A 22340-nucleotide genomic window follows, 5' to 3' on the forward strand; every position below is an offset into this window, starting at 1 on the left:
GCAGTGGGCGCACGACACGCAGGGCATGTCCTTGTTTTGATGCTTAAGCTGAAGGAGTGAGCAATGATTGTATTCACTGGGTGCTTTTAATTGACAGGCTCTATGACGTGAAGCTTTGTCTCAAAGAAATAGTATAGTTTATTAACTTATGAGCGAAATGTACTTTTTTCAGAGAAATGTACTAGCTGCAGCATCAGAATTAGCAATGTGAAGTTCAGTAAGCAAGAAGAATTTACGGAGTTGAATCAATGAAGTACGTTGTTTGGCTATAGTGGCTGTGATTTCAAAGTATTTCAGTGCATGAACATTTGCAGATACCCTTTATGTTTTTATGCAGTTGATGCTAAAATCTCAGTGACATCAGTGGGAGCCAAGGGCTGCTGGAATCTTGCAAGTTTAGAGTCGATAAGTTGTTTTCGGTTAAATGAAAGAGCTCCATTTAGTTTATGCTCTGTCATTTGAGAGTTTATTCCACCTAGTAAATTGTGAAGTAATATTTATGGGTCTGTTTTTTTAATCTTCTTTAATTTACTGTCTGTCTGTCCGTCAGGAGGAACATTTCTATCATGTTCATCATGCATTGTATGGGTCAGTGCTTGAGACTGTGTTGCCTGGTTAGTCCCCAACAGGTCGCTGTGGGTGTAGTATGATAACAGTTAAACGACCAATGAAACCATTTAGTGTATGTAATACATACAGTAATATATACGATATATACCAGAAGCTGTGGTATAGCAATTAATAGCAAAGAAATGTCCAGTGTTTATATTCAAAGTCAGAGAGGAAGTGCTTTATTATATCCATGTTATTCCTGAAGAGTCAACATGGGATGTATTTAGCACTTCATAGAGGACTCTCAGACACCTTCCAGGTTTCCAGCTCTGCTGGCTAATCCTGTACACACAGATTGAGGTAGTACAGAATAGCCTTTTAAAGTAGTGCTGGTAGTGCATCAGAGAGACATGTCTTGCGCCAAATGACCAGTACTCCCTTGACTTTTATTATTTTTTTTTTTCCCCTGAGACACTGATTGTATTTCCAAGTTTCTTCTAAAACAAACTTAGTTCAGTTTGCATTTCAGGTCGTCTCCCTGTGTGCTGTGTATGATATGGCAACTGGTCAGCCCGTGATTAAGTTACAGCCAAAGCTGATGGGCATTAAGAAGCTGTAACTGAATATGTCTCTGCTTGTGTTTCAAGCTTGCTGCAACTGAATCGAAAAATCTTAACATAAAACCTCGGTGGAAGAATTTAAGTTTACAAAAGAACCTTGAGCTTATCTTGCAGACTTCTAAAATACTTTTTTATATTTTGAATTTCTGAAATTTAAAATTACTTTTTTTTAATTAATTAACAATAAAGTAAACACGGAAGAGGGTTAAGCTGACAAATTTTCTCATGCAGGTGGTGTAGGCTGTGAGGCCTCATGGAGAATCATAATGGTTGTTGCCAAGTGGTGACTAGCTTAAGTACTGTACCTGGGGGCAGCAGACTGCGTATTTCTTAAAAGAGTATAAAAATAACCTGAACTGTTAACATATATAGAATTGAGTCAATTGTTCTTATTATTAAAGTTGACTGAAAATATTGGGAAGTAAAATTATAGAGAAAGTAATGAAGTTTCTTTTCTTGTTTTTTCCTCCAGATTTAAAAAGTATTTTACAAACTTGAAGTGCTGACTATTTTAAAGATGGGATTTGCTTTTTATCTTTTATTTTAATCTTTTATTGTAGCTCTTTCCAATATACATACCTAAATACCTGGACACTTTGCAGTAAGAATTGAGCTTTTTCATTTTCTTTTAACACCTGATGCGTAATTACTTGACTCTAAGAGTTGTTGTCCATTGTAACTTTTTCTAAAGTTGTTCATTTCTTAGTATTTTTAGAACTAACCTTATCATGCAGTTAGAATGACACATGATAAATTTCTGTAAGGGTTAAAACACCATATTTCAATTGTAGCATATTTTTTACATCCCAAACAAAAAGTTAGTATTTTGGGTAATTTGTGATTTTTATTGTAGTTGCATCATAGTAAATCTTCTAATTTAATGTTCACATCCTTTATTTAAAATAATACAATTATTGCAGAGAAAGCAAACTGAGGTATGCTGTACATCTCTGTGCGCTTCAAAAAGTCTGGGAAACTTTTAGCAAAAAATACTGTATTAAAAAAATGTCTGCATTGGTATGATTTGAGTGAAAACTGCTAGTTTTTTATGTCTTTTATTTGTGTATTTTTTAAATATTAAAAAAACGTGTGATTAAGATCCCTAACAGAGGGGAAAATGTACAGAAGAGCTCCCTTCTAATTAATTGATACTTAAACATGCTTAAGCTGTGTGTTACTTCCCTTCAAAAGTTATTACTCTGGCTTAATTATATCAGACATATTGCAGAATAGTGCTTATTTTTCTAACAAATTGGTAGAAGCATACTTGTATTTCTCTGATCAAGTATATTTGCTATATGTTTCTATATTTATTTTTTAATAATTCTGCCTGTAGAGGCTGACATATTGCATTGTGACTGTTTTTTTCACTTTATTGAGGGGGAGTTGCTAGAGCAGGAGATCTTTGTGTGTTTGCCTTAATCTCTACTACTGAATCGGTGCCTGCTTTATTATTATTTGACTTTGGAAATTATACTTACAGAGAATGAAAAGTGAATAATGTGCCTTTATATTTAGTTTTACGTCATATATTTCTCTATCAATGTCCTCCTATTTCCCTTTTTTGTTATTATAGCATTTAAGTGTTACTGATGGCTGTGTCCAGGATATTTTGGTGTTTGCTTGACATACATCCCAAACACAATTTCTGCTGTCTTTTTATTCTTGCAGTCAATCTTTCTCTGATTTAATTTCCCTCTCTGTTGATGAAAAGACCCTATACAAATGCTGCTTATATTTTCTGCAACAAATTATGTCTCCGAACAATCCAAGTATGGGTACTGCTTGTTTTCGCCTTTTTGGGTTTTTTGGATGTTTTTCTTTACACCTCAGGTTTGTGTTGATGAGTCACCAGCCAGTTTGTGTGTAAAACCTGGTATTCTGTACCTCTTGGAGCAGGGCTTTGGCATCCCTCTCCCAGTGTCCCTTCTGCTGGAGCTGCACCATTGTGCTCATGTCACAAATACGGATTTGTTTTGGTTTAATGCATGAAATTTGGTGGATAATGACTCTGTGTCCCTCCCTCCCCTAACTCTTGAAGTTGTCCTAATTTTATTGTCACAGTAGTTGAACAGCTATTATTTTTACAGCACTTCTTGCATTCAAATTCATTGCTGTTTGTTGATGACCTCTCTGTTGACATCATTAATGGTGCTTACTGGAGTCTTTACTGATTATGCCTAAAATTATTGGATGGATGAAGTGAATTACCAAAAAATAATGCTCGTTAATTGAGGACAGTTACTTGATACTAAGTTGTCAAGGTCTGTCAGGAGAGCCAGAGACTTAATCTGTCTCTTCTGTTACTATTTGGTATTAGTTCGCTTTCGAAATATATGTGAAATAGGTCAGTCTGTCTTGCTTCCCCCCCGGGTTGGTGTGAGGTTGGCTTTAAGGAGCTGGTTCCGAATGTGCCAAGCCCAGAGCTGTCTGCCAAGTGTCTCTGCTGTGAGGGTGCGTGCTACACCCGAAACCTTGGCTAATATTATCAAATTGTATCTGAGCTGCTTTTCTGTCTTTTGACAAAAGCTTAGTATTCTTAGCAGCCATAAACATTATCTTGCAGAAAGTGAGGATAAATGTGCTGGAAGTCTGTTGAAATCACAGGGTTACAATAGACTGGCTATTTTTATTCTTTCCAAATTACGTATTTTATTGCATGAGTTACCTTTGTGCATTTTATACTACCTGACATTAGACATTTTAACACCCTTGAAGACCTTCAGGTATCTCCAGTATAAATAATGTATGCATTCCCCTCCAACTCTCTCATATGTATTATTATAACAAGTGCTATATTGCTTAATGTTAACCAAAATACAACGAAAGCAGTAGAATAAATAGTGGTGTTTGGGGCAAATATTTAAAAACTGTGCCACATTAAAAAAAACAAACAGCTTAAGTAAAACGGAACTTGATGCAAGTAGTAGTATTTTATTGCCAAAAAGTGTCATTAGGGCTCAGTGGTGAACAAGTTCAGACCTCTAGCCTGTGGCTCAACGCGAAGGTTAAAATTAATCAAATGGCCAGGAGAGGGGGAGCCAACAGATGGTACACCTGGACCTACGTGTTCAGGGTGTCTTCAGGTTAATGAATAATCAGCCTGAGAGACAGATGAGCCCTACTGGGAAAATAATAACTGCTGGTTGTGAGTTATGGGAAGTTGCTGTGGCATGGAATTGCGGTGGGAGCGCGGGGTGGCCGGAGTGCTGGCACTCTGTTGGGGTGGCTGCCACATGTCAACCCCTCTGCCTGGTGCATTAGGTATCAGTGAAGCAGGTAACAGGTAGGATTTAAGGCAACCCTTAGAGGTTCAGGTTGACCTTACTTTGATTAATGTTGTAATATGGTTTATTGCCTGATAATGATAGGTCATGGCATGAATATTTCCTGTTCTCCCCAATAAATAGGCAGCTTGTTTTTCTGATGGAACAGTGCCTGTGGTAGTCCATCAAAGAAGTGGTTGGATGCAGTAGCCTGATTCAATATTGCGAACAGTTTGAATGCAAAATCTTAATGGATCTAAATAAAGGGTGTTTTTTAAAGATCACATCCCCTGATGTATTTTTTTTGCTTCTGTAAAACAAATGCACTGAATTATGTTAATCATCAAACTAAAAGCAACTCTCTTGCTTTCCTTTGTTGCAGATCACCAGAAACTGGAAAGAGAAGCTAGGATCTGTCGCCTCTTGAAGCATCCCAATATTGGTAGGAACATTTAATTGCTTTATATGATAGATACCAGTTTAGAAAATCAAGGGAAAATACAAAATGACAAATACAAATAGCAGCTCAGAAAAGTCAAGTGGAAATATTCCCAGGCAAGACTATTTCTTTATAACACAGTGCACCTAATTCCGCTATGGGATGTAATATCCCGGTAGATCACCTAAAGGAACATGTACTGTTCTCATCTCTTTTGAGCTATTGCCCTGCCATCAATGAGCTGTCTATGCCAGGTGTTTGGGGTTTTTTTGAGCAGTGTGTAGGAGGAGTTATTTCCAGTACTGCTCATGGCTTTTTGAGACCTGCAGAAGAATTTCATCTAACAGCATATGTTGCAAAATGAGATAGACCAATGTTGATGGAGTTAGTGTTGTTTTTACTGAGATGCTTATTTTATCCTGGTTTATTTTGTGTTTGAGATTCTATTCTTCTGTAGAAAAGATAGGTAGATACAGAAAGCTCTGCTTTTATTTTCAGAATGGTATGTTTTCTCCTCAAGCATTCATGGAAAGCAAAAAAAAAAAAAGATAGTTTGTGTGTGTGTATGTGCTTGTTTGCTTGCTTTAGAAACAATAGAAACAGAGAGTATCTTGATCTTAAAGGAGTTGTATCTGCGTTTTTCAGACACTGAATTATATGCCAAAGGTATCTCTCACAAGAATATTTGCTGTACCTGAGACTTCTGCAGAGAGGGGGAGGATTTTTCTTTCTATCTTGTTCCTCTTTCCCCATGTACACTCTTAAAAGTTGTCATCAAAAAAACTAGTAATGTCACTGAATGTTTTAAATAAACATGTATGCTTAGTACTCCGAAAGCACTTGGCAGTGTGCTCGCTTTTCCTTCTGCATAGTTTTTCTCCTTTTCATTTTTAACTAACAAATGTTGGTATTCGTGACATTTTTTTGGCTAATTTAATTGTTTCATGCCTGGGAAAGATTCAGCTCCCTCCTTTAAATAATAATCATAAGTTGAAAACAAATGTATCTCAGTTCCAAATGAAATGTTGAATCTCTGAGAAAGCTCTCTTAGGCAGTCTCAAAAGCGTAGAGGTTTCACATGCAAATTTAGTTAAAGAGGAAGAATAGTGTTTTCTGTGTTAGTTTATCCCACCCAAAATTTTTGCATTGTAAAGTGATGCAAGACAAGGGAATGTACAACTCCTGGGGAGGAGGAACAGCAGTTTATGGAAAGCAGTGGTTGCACATCTGGTGCTAGTCTGACTCTAGACTAATTTACCTGTGCCTTGCTGTAAATAAAGTATATTTATGAGTTTGAACAAGCCGGGGAAGATGAATAAAAAACAATAATAAACTGATGAAGTGGAAGAACTGAAGTGCACAGAACTGAGTTGAAACAAATGTCTAGATTGATTCCATGCAATGGCACATCTTCGGTTTGTTGAGTAGCTTGGACCAATATTAGGATGTTGGCGAGGTCCTCTGTGGCAAGCCAGCTATTCTACATACAGTGTTTATATTTGTGAAATGCAATCCGGCGATGACAGCTTTGGTGACAGGCAGGTAGGGTTCTGTCAGTCAGTACAGATTCCTTGCATGGCTACCTGCACCAAGGTGCACAGTTCAGTCAAAGGATTATAGACAAATTCTTCTACTGTTTCAGAACAGATGCCACATTCTAGATCTGTCTGAGAGAAGATTTTAATGAATTAACACACCAGGGTTTGGCAGCAGGCATTATGTTCTGTCATAGTTCAGTTTCTACTGTCAGTTGTTCTGCCAGCCTGAAAAAAACTGTTCCAATTAGTGTGGTTACAATAGTTTCTTGTTTGCATAATTGCTAGAGTGAAGGCCATTTTGTATCTTGTTTCTTTCTTGGAGGAAGATCATAAATGTAGTCTGATATCGAGAAAAGCTTTTTGTAAACTTAGGAAGGTAACTCTTTTCAAAAGGAATAATTTCAGGCCCCTGAAATCCTATCAGGTAAGCTACGGGGCTGAAGAGGTTGATGTATCTGGGGGGGGGCCTACAAGAAGGCTGAAGAGGCACTTTTAACAAGGGCATGTAGGTATAGGATGAGGCATAATAGCTTCAAACTGGAAGAGGGTAGATTTATATCAGATATCAAGAAAAAATGTTTCACTATGAGGGTGGTGAGTTGTCCAGAGAATTTGTAGATGCCCCATCCCTGGAGGTGTTCAAGTCCAGGTTGGACAGGGCTTTAACTGCCTGGTCTAGTGAAAGGTGTCCCTGCCCATGGCAGGGGAGTTGGAACTAGATGATCTCTAAGGTCCCTTCCAACCCAAACCATTCTGTATTTCTGTGTTTACATGCTGTCCAGCCAGGTGCCAACCTTCTCCTTTGCCCTGGAGAAGGCCATAGGCCGCCGGCTGCAGCCCAGCCCTGGCAGGGCTCTGCTTTCACCTCTTCTTCTGCAGCCATCCCCTCAGCCAGCCAAGTGCCAACCCTAACATCATTCTGGGGGCATGCTGTCTGCACCCAACGGAATCTCTTATTCTTGGGTCACAGTCACATCTCTTTTAGTCATCTCTAGTGGGTAAATCTACATCACCCTGGAAAGCACTAATAGCGAAAAAGGAAGTATACCGGAGTAAGGTAACAGCAGAGATCATAGTGTGTTTTATATATCTCAAAATGATAAAGATTAATCCTTTTAAACAAGTTTTACTTGTGCTACATGTATGCCAAAGAGTGTGTTTAAAAATACTAGCAAGTCCATGAACAGAATTTATGATTTTCCCTTCATTTATATTTTCTCCTGAATTTACTGCCACAGATTCATTTCTAATAGCCCAGAAAATAAAAGATTTTTTGAAAAGGAACTTGTCATGTTAACAGTAAGTATGTATGATGGAAGAAAAAAATATTAAAAAAAATTTTTTTCATATGCAATCTCCATAGAAAAGCAGAGATCTAGTTTAATTGATTGGTCAGTTTCTCAAAGAAACAGTGGTTTTCTTTATTTTCCTCCAGTGTAGTTTTTTTTCATTACTTGTCTTTTTGAAATACACATTTGTTGCAGGGCAGCAGCTTTCTGAAGTTAGAATTCAGTAATCCTTTCTCTTTTCTTTCAGGCTTATTCTTCTGTATTCTTCCTAGTTAGCTTGATTAAATCTCTCTTCTAAAAGTGACTTAATTGTAAAGGTCTCCGTTTCAAATTAACTTTATCACTAAAGTAATACATATATAATAGTACTCCTCTTTAGAGTGTTATATGGTCTCTTTGGTAAATTATCTTTCAAGTCTTAAGACTGTACTAGATCCTTTAGGGTGAAAAACCATTTTTAGTTACCTTTTTGGTACTTTCCCTTCAGTCAGTCACGCAGCACAGCTGTGGTGAGTCACATTTTTAGATTTCAGCCTGAGTAAACACATTGTAGTTTTCATATGAGCAAGATTTTTTTTTTCCTGTAGAGAAACAGAGTTAAAAAAACATTCTGAACCACTGGAAATATTTTCCAATTATCTTTCCAGAGAAAATAGAGAATTATCACAAACTTCTACAGATCCCTGGTTTCGTATTTCCAAGGTAGGTGTCCAATTAGTACCTAACTAGAAAAATATTTAGTATTTAGTTATTTCATAAGGATAAGAATTCAGAACTAAACTTCCTAACAATTGACATACCTATTTTTAGCTTCCCAACAAATCCATTTTTACATCTATTTCATATCTGATTTGATGGTGGTTTTATTTAATGAGTGCCATTATGCAGTTAGGAAATCTTAGGATGACATTTAGAAAAGACTTTCAATTTTAGTTTGTATTCATATGCACTAAACTTCAGAATTTCCTCTGGTATTGGCAGAGGAGTCTTAAAATTGGTCATGAGTGTTTTCCTTTTTTTTAAAAGTAGAATTTGAACAAATTATTTGGAAAAGCTCAGCATATGGGAAAAAAAAAAAAAATAAATCAGAATGCTTTCTTTCAAAAGGATAAAAGTCTGAAATTTGGAAATTAAGGAGACACATAAAAATGTTTTCATTTCAGGGCTTGATTTAAATCTCCCCAATTAGTCACTGTAAAATGTTAAACACAAAAAAAAATGAAAGGAAACAAACATTTTCTGCTGCCTTTTTAGAATTATTTATGAATTATTTTAGGAATCAACTTATCAATTGAATGTTCACAAATGAAGCATTTAAGTATGTATGGAGGGAGGTTAATTTGTAATCTGAGGCATTTCTGCTGAAAGAATGATTTTGAACTAGGGTAAGATACCAAGTTCTGAATTCATGTATGAAAATTTAAATTGCTGATGATTATTCTAACTAGACAAGCGTCAGGAAGGGAAGCTAAATAAATCAAAATCTGGATCTCTGACACTTCAAATACTTACCAATTGAAGAAATCCATGATAATTCATTTTGATACACAGACATTGTATTGCTTGATATGGATACATATATTTATGCATAGCTAAGCCTATAGAAGCATATGGTCATTTGAAAAATGCTTTTTAGATGGAGCAAATTTTTTTTTAGAAACAGATCTTGCCAAGTGCACTTGATATCCTTTTAATGGAGTCATGAATCTGGCGCTAGTGTCAACTGCCTTCTGTAATACAGCAGTAAAACAAATGCCTTATGTGCTAATTTTTTTATTAGGGAAAATCAGCATATTCTTTATTAGCGATATTAGTGAAACAGATAACCACAATAAAAATGTAAGACGGTAATTCTCATATGATAGGATTATCTGTGTTGGAGTTCTAAAGAAGTCTCTTTCAATATTTTTATCAACAGATTTAAAGAAAAAAAAAATGAAGTGGTATCTGTTCGAATTGAAGTGGTATCCATTTTTATCAGTCCCCATTGGTGGGACTAAGGATTGTTACAGGCGATAGATATGAGCTCACATATCTAAGAACAAAGGATCTATGTCAGTCTTAAAAGAGGAGTGCCTGCCTCTTGGAAAAAAGTGGCTTTGAAGAGCCTGTGATGACAGGAAATAACTGCTTCAACACAAATCTCATTGGGATGCCATAATACCCAGGGGAAATACCATTCTTAGATGTGTGGAAATAACGGTCAGAAAGAGGAAAATAATATTTATTTTGTATCTGCCAACAGAAGTCACTTCTAGAGTACTGTGCTGAGCTTTGGCATCCACATGTCAATAAGTATGATCTAGGTAAAAGGGGTGATTTGAGGAGTTCTACCAGGATAACCAGAAAATGTTATTTATCAAGAAAAAGGTAAAAAGAAACATGACTAAGTTAAACATAGGAGTTAGACTTTTGGCAATGACAGTATGAGACTGACTTAGGGGTATGATGTTTTCTGACTTGAAATGTGGATTTTAATTTTTTTTTTAAGCTTTATACTAAGAACTGTCTGTTACTGAAGACGTATGTACTCCTGGTATTCAGAACTGTGAACAGGCCATTCTTTTCAGAAAACTAAATATTGCTGAAGAAAGACTAAAGGGTAGTGATTCTGTTTCTGTAGTGCTTTGGAGGCTGGACAGTCCTTACTGGTTATGTCTATATCCAGAACAGAAGTGTTATGGAAATCTTCCTTGAGGAAGATGTTTTCGCTTCATGTACAAGTATAGCTCCAGGATATCTTAGAAAGCTGAATATCCCTGTCCAGACACTGCTTTGCATATGACTACGTTCATTTTTCAGCATCTCTTTATTTTATTCATTTTTTTAATATGAAGAAATCCATGATTTCTTCTTCTCTGTCCAGTTATGTAATCGTGATGCCTAATGAATAGTGTAGGAAAAATGCCTAAAAGGAAGATGGATTAGAAGTAGTATTTCCTGTTCTTCTTTGTCAAATCTCCATTTCCCACTTAAGTAATGTATATATGAAAGTTTGTTTAAAAAATACAGGATTTCCTCATCCTCTTTACTTACAATTATTCTTTAGCAATACTCTTTGCTTACATTGTGATCTCTGCCTCTTCTCACCTCAGTTCTTTGTATCAAGTTAATTGTAGTAGAAAGTGAGCCTCGCTGAATTTTGTGTTTAAAAGAAAACGTACTTATTTCAGCTTCTATGTTTATTCTTTGCATAAACATAAAATTACAAACAATGGTTATTTCAGCATGTAACTACTTATGGGAGGGGGTGATTCATCTCTATTATTTATTTGTAGAAAATTATTTACTCGGGAATACTTTAGAAGTATGTGAGCATCCTTGTCTGCAGTGATTATAAAATTCTGTTTCCTTCATAGCCCAAGGATTTTTTGTTTCTGCTCTTAATAACCTATCTTAATAAACAAGCAAAAATAAGAAAGAACATAGGATATCCTCCTTTGTGTAAGTATACTCTGTTGCGGTATACTTGCTCAGGACTCTGTAGATTATTGTCAGTCCAGACTCCTTCTGTCTCAGTGAAAATTAAAATGATGCAAAATCCGTTAGTTGAACTTGAGAGAAAACTGTGGGGGCTCAGAATCCTTTTTCCTGATCAGTTTTTGGCAATATGATATTTTCTCCTTTTCCAGAATTTCTTGAGTAATCTGGCCTGCTGCCTCTGTTATATTGCGGTAGGAAATTTCTAGGCAAACAGGGCTCCAACAGCTTGTAATGGGCTCCAGTGGTTCCTACATGAGTCTGATTTTCAGCATTGCTGTATTTCTCAGGTTCTTACCATGATAAGATTACTGTAACAACAGTAACAACATCAGTGTGTTCTCTTTTTTACTTATTACAGCTTGCTAACATAATAGAGTTTAAAATGAAAGATGTAAATGTAGGTTAAGCCTCACTGTTCGGAGACCCTAGTGCTTTTGCTTTGTAAAATTACACATCAAGTTATATTAAAAGCTTACCTTCTCTGCCGAACAAATACCCACAAAGGATTGGTCATCTTGAGTAACTACTACCTTTACAGCTGTTACGTCTACTAAAGCTTCCAATTTTTAAATTTAGAAATTTGGAAAAAAAATTGTAAGGAAAATAATCATCTCTTCACCAAGAAATCCACTGTCATTGTCCTGTTCTCTGGCCTTTATCTTCTTTTGGTAAACTTTGATTTCTTGGTCCTCTTTTAACTTTAAGTAATGTTGTAATTTAGCACTCTGATTTCTAGTCTAGCAATCCACATATTTTTAATGATGTAACACTGTTGCACCATCTTACTACTTTTGGTGTTGATTTAGAGCCGGCTTTGGTAATTTTCATTTATAAAATCCCCAAAGGATGATAAAAACTGCATTAGCCTGATGATGCAAGTCCTGGTCCAGTCTGGAAAACTGAATGAAACCTGGTAAAAATGTGGGGTTTTTTTGAGGTTGAGTTTGGTCTTGCAGGGTTTGTGCTGAGTTTGGGTAGTGTTTTCCTAAATCAGAGTTCCACTGTCTCGCTCTGTAGCTACTGGAAGGGCTTCTGCTGTCTTTACATTCCCACTTGTCAAAAGCTACACACAGTAAAATGGTCCGTGCAGTGTAGTAGGATCCCGTAAATAACCAGAATCTGCTGGTTTTCACATGGCAGCGCTAACACGTCTGGCTTCATTACAGCACATCATCTCCTGCCTGCTCCTGTCTCCTCCCTTGCTTTATAGACGACGCATGAGATACGGCGAGCAGACAGGATCCATTAGCCAACAGCATCAGGCTCGAGTCTGCCTCCGAGTCTTCATCCCTTCCCAAAAGGCCACAGCAGATTTTACTGACATGTGGCAGCCCTTCAGGTGATAAATGAAGTCCTTTTGGCAGCAGGACAGGTTGTCCCTGGATGGCTTTGTAAGGCAAGATATTTCAAGGTAAGTAGGACTGCCAAGCAGAATGGCAGCTCTAATAGTCCTGAGCCGTTTGTGTGCAGATCTGCTTGTCAGGCCTCCTGTGGAGCCGTGGCATTGCTGGCCAGCATGAGTGGCCGTGAGTTGGAGGGCAGAAAAGTCTTTCTTCTCTGAAGAACTATAGCTGGACCAGCATATGGGAGTATTGAGCAGCATCTTCCCAAGGAAAGGCAGCTTTGTGGCAGGTCGAAAAGCAGACTACATACACGACAGTCTGGGACACCAGGAAAAAAACCAGACAAATAGCTAAGCTGATTTCATAAATGTGTTGGTGTCTATTTGCAGTCTGCTCTGTTGCCATACTTTGAGCTGGGAACTTCTCATAAATTGCTGAGGCATTTGATAGCACCCAAACATGGCACTGCTCCTCATCAGATTCCTCGTGCTCGTGTTCAGCTTGCTTAGGAAAAGCCTGCATTTGGGGGTTTTCTTATATCTCCCCACAGTAACATAAAACAGGAGCACAGAAGTTGTTAAATCCTTCGTGTGGGGGCAAAAATAAGAAACTTCATATTCTCTTTTTTGGACAGGGTAATTAAAGGATATGTGGGTTTTCTGTTTCCTTTATGCAAGACATTGTGTCCTTTATGTTTTATGTTCACCTAGTTTTTGCATGAGACTTCACATAAATGCACAAGAATCTGAACAGAAACGCTATTAATATACAGCAAATGTGGATTTAGTAAATCCTTTCTGAATTTCTTTGGACTTACTGTGGCAAAGTCAGAGTAGCTCAGCTGGCATCAGTTAAGTTAGTTTATAAACCAAATATGGAATAAAAATCAGGTCTGTTCAGGGTTGGTGAGTGTAGTTCTTTAGCACAGTATTTCTTCTGAGCTTAATTTCAGGTTTCACTCTTTACATCAAAAATATATTAATACAGACTTAAAAGGTAATAACACAGTTCTTTCCTGATGCAGTGAAAATCAAACAAATCTTCAACTATATAAATTTTTGCTCAATAAACATAGTCCTCAGGAATATATTAACTATATAAAACATATATATAATGTGTATATATATATAAAGCTTTTGTTTACCTTATAGAGAAACCAGAAATCCGTGGGACTGATGCATGTAGAAGATCTTATTTCCTTGAATTATTTTTATTGCTTAGATGAACGGATCATTTTAACAATTCAAATCTCATCCATTCTATTGAATTAATTAAATTTGTAATTTCCATGATGAATAAGGCAAACCACAGTCCTTGATAGAATTAAAATAAACATCAAGAAGCCAAATAAACCAGTGATACATCATTATTTTATACTTAATGTAAAAGCCAATCTAATGAGGATTATAAAATAACAGTCAGTGTTTAAACTCAGCTGTAGCAGAACAGTGAAGTGCCACAACAGAAAACAGAAGCTGGTTTTGTAGTAGCTATTTGTAAAATTATATTTACTGTAATGAGACTGAACCAGGCAAGAAAATGCAAGGAGGGCACTGTGGGGTTTGTTGTAACTGGCTTTTCTGCAGTTGTTCTCATTCTCGGTTTTTGTTATTACTATGCATTTGATTTCTTTTAATCGGTGAAGTTGTGAATGCATGGTTGACATTTAAGAGACTGAAAGTTTTCACTTCTTGTTTAAGAATTTGGTGGGGAAAGGGCTTTCCATAGAGCTATTGGCAGCTCTAACAGTGGGTGAAATATATATATAAAAAAAATACCGTGGTTAAAATACTGTAAGTTGTTTAGTGCTCATCAGCGTGTCAGTAATTTTCAACATGTAACATATTAAGTGTCAGAAAATGTGGGCTGTCAGAGTGTGAATGCAAAGAAGTGTGAAGGCAGCTTTATTAGGTGTTAAAGCTTTTGTCTCTGTTTCGGTTACAGCATAATCCTTTTATTCTGGTAAGAGTGTCATTGAATCTTTCGGTTTTACTCTTCTGGGCTACTGTGGAGCATAAAAATGTCTTTTAGTACAGACAATGACACTACTCTTTGCCACAGTGGGTTAATTCTCTTTCCTTTTGATGGAGGACAGGATTATTGCAGCTCAAGTGAAGCGTTGCTGGTTGTAATAGCCCCAATAACTGTAGCAACATCTATAATATACCGAGAAAATTAGGTTTCCCTGAGATTTGCCACAAATTTTGTCATTTTTTTGTCTCAGAAAGTATAGGCATAATTTGCACCAAAATAGGTTATTATAAAGTATAAATCAAGTGTGAACCAGACCTTGAAGGGTTTTCCTGCTTATAGCTGGTTTTGTACATTTTCTTAAATGTACAAAAATTCTATTCATAGCATGTCCAGGTTCTTCTAAACATTTTTTCTTCCCATAAAGTCAGTTATGCTTTTGTAGCCAGTCATTTTAAATGTAAAATAGAGTAATCCACAGAAACGGGAAGTGGAATTTAAGCTTCTCTCTTGAGGAACCTGCTGCAGAGGGTGAGTACGAGGATGGCTGTCACACTTCCCATTTGTATTTTGTTCTCTTCTGCTGCTTTACTTTCTCTATATGCTTTCTGGAACGAAGAGTTCCATAATTGCATTGTTGATTTCAAGAACCGTATAAATAAGCTAGATGAAAATGAATTGCTCTCTCTTTACACACACAAGATGAATCTTTGAGAACTTAATATTTTTTTTTTTTTGTTTGAAAGCTTTGTTTATTATGACTCTGCAACCACGTGTTATGCATACGGATAGACATCATGACTCCCAGCTAAACCACAAATATGTAATTTTCCTCTGGACCCTTTCCTCCAAAAACATAGATCTCTACTACTTAAGCTAAAGTAAGCTTTTTCTCTCAGCATAGACATTTTTAGAGGATATTGTAAGTGCTGTTCCCTTTGCTTTGTACAGACAACACTGTTGACGGTTTAATAGGTGAATTCTGTGCTGGTTCTTGGATCAATACCCAAATGCTGGAAAAAAATACTGTGAACCTCTTACTTGGGTTGGGGGGGAAGAAACCAAAGCCAAATTGAAAAAAGGTTGCAGTGTATTCAGTAGTGTGGATGGGTGTCAAAGGATGGCTTTAGTGCAACTAAAAAATGGTAAAATGGCTGTCGGGTGGTTTCCATTATAAACCCAGCTCCAGCCTTGACATTTGTGGCTGTGGGCTGAACCTGATCTGTGGGACACTTTCATCCCTTTCTCAAGAGAAACTAGAGAATTATCACTTGGGCAGCATTTGTTTCCCAAGCAGCCTAAATCTCCTCAATTTGGAGTGTTTGGCATCCGACCCCGGGGAGGGTAGGCTGTCACCCTTACCAGCAGGGAGGCTGGGGGAGGAATCAGCATGTGCCTGCTTCTGGAGAAGATCTCTCCAAGGAGGTGTTTGGCTGTTTATACCACCTCAGAAATGAGTCCCAACCTTACCTCACTCCTCTGCTGTCCCAGCTTTGGTTCCCTGTGACATGTAGAAAAGGATGAATTCAGAGGTGGGGAAAGGAGGAAGGGTGTCACAACTGGTGTGGAGGAGGAAGCCCTTAAGTTGAGGGAATGGGGATGGGCTGGTGAGCTGGGAGAGCCAAAAGGAAGGTCTCCTTCTCCTTCGCCTGGGAGAGGCAAAAGGAAAGTCTCCTGACTTTTGACCATGGATCCTGTTTTGACTTAAGTGGTCATAAATCAGGAGCGGCACTTTGGGAGCTCACTGTGGACCTTAGGAATGTCTTTGCTCCTCTCCCAAAGACGATACAAACCCTGGAAGCTCATTAGGAGAGGCAGTCTTCAGGGCTGCGCCCATCTGCCCAGACATCTTGCTTTACTTACATAGCCCATCCCCTGAAAAAAAGCATTGTAAATCATGGAATCATGCGGGTTGGAAGGGATCTGTGGATTAGGTTACTCGCGGCCTGTCCCGCGGAGTTTGGAGGATCTCCAGGGAAGGAGGTTGCGCAGCCGCTCTGGGCCCTGCTCCAGTTGTTTCACCACCTTCCTGTCAACATAAATAAATAAATAAATAAACATGTCTTCATGTCTAGCTGTGATTTTCCATACTCCAGCATGCGTCTGTTGCCTCTTGTCTCGCCATTTGCACCCTGGAGAAGACCATCTCTGCCATTTTGACAGCCTCCCCACTGGTAGCTGATGACAGGAGCGAGATGTGTTCCAGCCTTGTCTTCTCATGGCCAAGCCATCTCCTCCTCGTGTGCCATGGGGGGCATCATGGTGGCTGTCTGCAGGAGAGAGCCTGGGAGAAATAATAGCTAGCAACAAATTAAGCTGCCCTAATAAGCACTTAGAGTCAGCTGAAATAAAAAGTTAATGTCACAGATTACTTCAAAGGCACAAGATATGATGTAATTCAGGATATGGTCTGGTTTTGTGCCTGTAACTTCAGATCTGAGCATTGCATTAGTCTGCTCTTTTGAAGCTTTCCTGGGCAAGATGCTGCAGAAGAAAATAGTTTAGGGCAAGGAGCATGGTCTTTGCAATGTTTCATTCTCTAAAATCTTTCCTGCTGATCAGCAAACAGGGTACTGACAGGAAAAGGGGATGTTCTCGATTACAGTTGCATCCCTGTTAGAATGTTTTTGTTCTTTTCTTAAAAATACATCTGCTTTCATCTTTAAATATTGTGACATAAATTCTTAATGAAAGTGTAATTTGACTAAAATCTGGAAACAGGGACTGACTTTTTCGAATACAGTTTTTAATTGATTGCAAGGTGTGCATTTGGAAGTAGCTTTTGTAGACTGAACTTCTCTTTTCATGTCATGTGCAGAAATCCCTTTTCCTCTTGCTTTTTGCATTTCATATGTGTCTTCTGCATCCCTATCAATGGAATGCCCATTTGGTAAGAGATTTTATAATTTCTTGGGTACTATATATTGAGAACAACACATGGAAAATCTGGTTACTTACTAACATTTTGCATAGAAGAGAATGAAGAGCGCACAATGAAACCATGTACTGCTGTGACACTAGGAGGCTGGCTGAACATCATTAGTCCGTGGCTCTTCTCTGATTAGCAGGATAGACCTAGGCTGTGCTCCCTGTCTATGCAAATGCACCTTATGAGTAGTGGCAGTACAAATTATCCTGGTGTCGTGTTCTGGAGAAGTCACAAGAGAGCAAAAACCATAGTACGGTTTCTTTCCTTGCTCAGATTGTGGCAACTACGGTGATCTTAGCGATGACTGCAGCTGCCTGCTAGAGACTGCTGGCCAGTACGTCTCGCAAAAATCACCAAAAACTTGTAGGTTTTGAAGAGCTTCTTGTCCATGTCTGCATTTTCCTAAGAGGAGTTCTCCAGTAAACTACTTCTCACACCAAAATGATGATTTTCTATTTTATTTTATTTTTTTTCTTTAAAATAGGCACAGCTCCATCCTTATCAGGACTCGGGACTGCCTGCTTAGCCTGGCATGTCCATAGCTCTGCTGGGATGTCACCCTTTACTATCTCCCTGCGTGGCAGTGGTGTGGCAGTGCCTGGTGCCAGTCTGTCTCATCCTCCCCTTGTGCTCAAGGGTGAGGGGACACAATCGATCCATTCCAGGCTGACAGCCATCCCCCCAACCATTCCCTGTCTTGTAGCAAGTGTCCCAGGTGTCCTTTTTTTCCTTGCTCCTTTCAAACATTTGCTTTTTAAAAGTCCCAGATCCATTTTTCATCATGATAGGAGGCTGTTGTGTTGCTCTGCTCCTGGAAGTGTGTCCAAGCCATGGCAGACCAAAGGATAATATCTGGGCTGGTCTCGTGGCTTTTCACGTGCTGCAACCTGAAGTGAATGCTTTTACCCAGCAAATACTGCTAACCTCCAGCATTGGCAATGGATGAATATCTGGTAACTGCTTTGGGTTTTGCAGATTTCTGCACTGAAGATTTTCTTACTCCTACAAAACTGCTGATCTGGGATTTTTTTCCAGTTGATAGGGGTTTAATGATACCTCTCTCCTCCCAGTCACCTTCCAAATTTGGAAGTTCTTTTTTTAGGGCTTCACCAGAGTGTTAGTATTCTCATGGACTGCCCATGGGAATGTGCTTCTAATTTTAGTTTGTCCTCTGGATGTCCGTCTCCCGTAAATACATCCAACTTCTCATTACAGCCACACTGGGCCAAGCGTGGCACTCTGCTCCTGGTACTTGTTTATTGAAGATGTTCTGGTATTGTATTGTAATCAAATCCACAGCTTCTGCTCTTGCACTGCACAGCAGTGAGTAACATTCATGTGTATCAGCAATTGTATCATCCAAGTAGTGCTTTTTAATTAATTTATTTGTTGTGCATTAATTTACTAGGTGACCTTGACAGTTATTTAATTGTATTTCATCCATTTATACTTGGTCTAGCGTGTCGATGGTGTCACTGCTAGGATTATGTTGAGTTTGGCCATGCAGTCTTGCTTGCAAGGAATTGGTTGATGATCAAAAGTCATAATTGCAGCTGAATGACTTGCAGCTATCTTCTGTAGGATATATATTTTGGGAATTACTGGATGTGCTAAGTAACAGGAATATAGTAGTCTGGTTTTTTGAATACAGACTGGCTTCCAGCTCTCTGTTGCAGCTTCTCTTCTATCCAAGTTTATGTGGGTTTTCATTGAGCTAATTACAATCTTACAGATGGTCCTGTGGGACAGGACAAACTCTCTAATTTCCATTTATTGTGAGACTGTGATTAAAAGACAATGGCAGTTTCTCATCACAAGCCTCAAGTTTGTCATCTATTAAGTTAATATGCATTCCCTGCTTTTTGTGAAACAAACCCTTTCAATCATTGGGGATCATCATTCGCTTGTAAACTTGCACATTAGGAAAATGATAGTAATTTATAGTTGTCGGCAGTTCTGGTAGCATGACTTACTGTGATAGTTAATTGATAGAGGGGGAAGCCACATTCACTCAGAAAATAATACAGATGGTTTCGAGCTCAGCCCAGTGGATAGAGATGGAGCAGGATTATTACGGGAACACCCTGTCTTGGTATAGTACTTTGAATCTCTCATTCTTACGCTCTGTTAAGTTACTGAAAGCTTCTACTGCTTTTATGTGGTCTTGATTAGTTGTAGAAGCATTTGGTTATCTAGATTACAGCAGGCAGTTTTTTCACTATGTTTGATGCTGTATGGACGTCAGCAGCATCATGCAGATAGCTACAAGAGACCAGTTCCCTAACCTGGGTTTTTTTCCTTGAGATTTTTCCAACAGTTTGCCCTTTCAGATTTGTAGGGAGTGTAAGAAGAAGACTTCTTTGCATCTTCACTGTGTGCTCTGGCATAGTGTAAACATGCCAAGGCTTACTTTCTGGTTTTGCTGTTGTCGAAGAGCAGGGTAAGTAAGTCACACTGATACAATTAAATTAACAGAGGTGCACACATCAGCTTGTTTAAAGTCAGTGTGGGTAGCTCTTCAACGTTTCCACTTGCAGTAAAGACATTCCCTAAGAAACACGCTGTTAACTATAACAATTACAAATGAAAATATTTATCTGTAATTGTTGTGTGCTAAATCATGCCCAGCTAAGAGAGGGGGAAGCAGCAGCAGAAATATTTCTGCGAAGTCAAGGATCTTTGGAAACATCTTGAACTAGTCAGTGTAAGCTAGAAGCCTCCCTTTTTGTGCTGCTGTTCTGCAGGAAGCTCTAGCCCAGCTGCTTGTTCAGAGGAGGTAAGGAATGGTCTGAGCTTTATATACCACAGGCTGCAATGGTACACTCGGAGCTGGTCTCTGGGCTCATCATATTGCTCACATTAAGGATGTTCAGGACCGATAGTTGTGAAAGGACAGCAGGGACAGAGATGTGATTATAATTATGTTTTTAGGTCCATTGCCTCCATTTTAGGTCTTTCTCCTCAGAGGTGGTAACACAGAATTTGGGGACCTGATCTAATGAAAGTGGCTTTAACCTTGTTTTCATGCACAGATGTGAAAAAAGCTATCAGATAAAAACACAGAGAAGCTAAATTTACAGTGGCACTGTATTGTAACATAAGAAAATAATGGGTTCATTCCCCAAAATACAGAATGTGAAGTGATAATAGGGCAAAAAGATGTTTCCTTTTGCCTTGACTCACTGGGAGGATGGTATTTTAATTCGCATCTTGTGAATGACAAGGTCATTTTATAGAAACATTTAGACAGGCTTTATCCTCCACAAAGAGAAATTATAGCCACAGAACTATCTGGTGAAGCAGTCCACAGAACTGAAAGATGGATCCAAGTAGGTGTGAACTGCAAAAATAGTAAGTAGCAAGATATACTAATAATTGCAAAACCTGAAAAGGTAGGAGTGTCCTTTGCTCACGTGAGAGGTGTAGGAACGGCCGCGTTGATCGGATCAAAAGTCAGTCCGGCTGGTGTCTGATGGCAACGATGGACGGCTGGGAAAGTTGTGGAGATGGACGTAGTGATATTTCCCCTGAACACTTCCCTGGTCTCAAAGCATGGCAATTCCAGAGCTTTCTATGGAAAGAACAGCTTCTATGTATTTTAGTAGCAATGTGGGTCTCTTCCATGAAGTTGGCTTTATTGCTCTAGAACTGACTTTTTGGCTGGAGCAGGTCCATGGCATGCAAATGCTGCCATTGCGTTGGAATACAGCATTTTCTGATGTCATGCATTCGAATAATAAACAGTATAATCAAGAAATAATTGAGAGATAATGTTGGCTTGGTATCAGCTTTTTTTTTTCCTTATGGTTTTAATTTGGGAAAATGCTCATATGACTATTTTAATGCCGTGTTCTGATATTTAGTATTGCAATCAAAAGTGCTTGGAGTAGAGGATAAATGATTTGGTTGCCTTGTTGTCAAACTAAATAGTCATTAAATTCCAAAATGCCCTCAAAAGGTGGTACCTGTGGTGATTGATTGAATCTGTGTGTGCTCTTGGTGGTCTCACTGTGTAAAGATAGTTGTGTGTTAGGTCTTCAGAAAATGAGCTCAGATCTGTTTATCTAAAGTTTATAATCACTTCACTGAAAAATGTGACTGCATTTATAATGTAATTCAGGTCTTTTAAAATTCCATCTCTTACAGAAAAGATAATGATACAATGCATGATCCTCATTGCAAATGTGGAATATTTCAAGATCACACTGATTTCTGTTGTTCACAAAGATAGTGATTAAATATGTTTAATCTGATGGGAGGGATTGACAGTCAGAGTTACATTTGATGTAACACTTCTAGCACAATGGTACTTAATGGTAAACATACCATGTAGGGAGTAGAATTTTAGGTCTGTTCACATATAAAAGCTGCCCCAAGTTAATAAAAATCTGATTTATTTTTTAACTGATGTAGCTTTGTTTTTGTGGCCATCTACTAATGTTCTGTGAACTGGGAAATTGTTTCAGTTTAAATAAGCTGATACTTTGTTTTAAGCTCAATTAAAAGACTATAAACTTTGGTTTTATGTTAACATAACAGCACAAACTAGACCATTTTTCTTTTGTAGACAACTGTCTTAACAAGTAGTATTTGGAAGACTCAGTCTCCAGTCTCCAGTATGAAGTAAGCGATAATAAAGTTTCTTTGTGTATTCTGTTGCCATCTTCCCACTGAGAGGGATGGCAAGAATTCCCCAAGACAACTTAATTTGAGAAGTGAAAACTTTAAAGGCAAAAGAGAAAATACAAACTCAACTAGATATATTTTTTTTTTGTCAAAACTAAAGTGTGGACTTGTTCATGAACCAAATGGGATGGGGCTATTTTAATTTCTATTCCAGCGGATGGTGATGGGGTGGCCCTGCCTGGGGAGCAGGCAGCTATTGCTTCTGCCTCAGTCCTCCTGCTGGG

General features: G+C 38.2%; 1 protein-coding gene across 22 annotated transcripts in view; it reads left to right on the forward strand.

The window, feature by feature from the left end:
- The window catches only part of CAMK2D (calcium/calmodulin-dependent protein kinase II delta), a 167161-nt gene that overhangs the window by 62901 nt on the left and 81920 nt on the right, over positions 1–22340 (forward strand). For all 22 annotated transcript variants that reach the window (XM_014949897.1, XM_014949900.1, XM_014949906.1 and 19 more), the window contains exon 2: positions 4821–4880. In XM_014949897.1, the coding sequence (XP_014805383.1) occupies positions 4821–4880 (60 nt within the window). The remainder of the gene's footprint in view (positions 1–4820; positions 4881–22340) is intronic.

This window comes from Calidris pugnax, unplaced genomic scaffold, assembly GCF_001431845.1.
Source record: "Calidris pugnax isolate Ruff unplaced genomic scaffold, ASM143184v1 scaffold42, whole genome shotgun sequence".
Taxonomy (NCBI): Eukaryota; Metazoa; Chordata; class Aves; order Charadriiformes; family Scolopacidae; genus Calidris; species Calidris pugnax.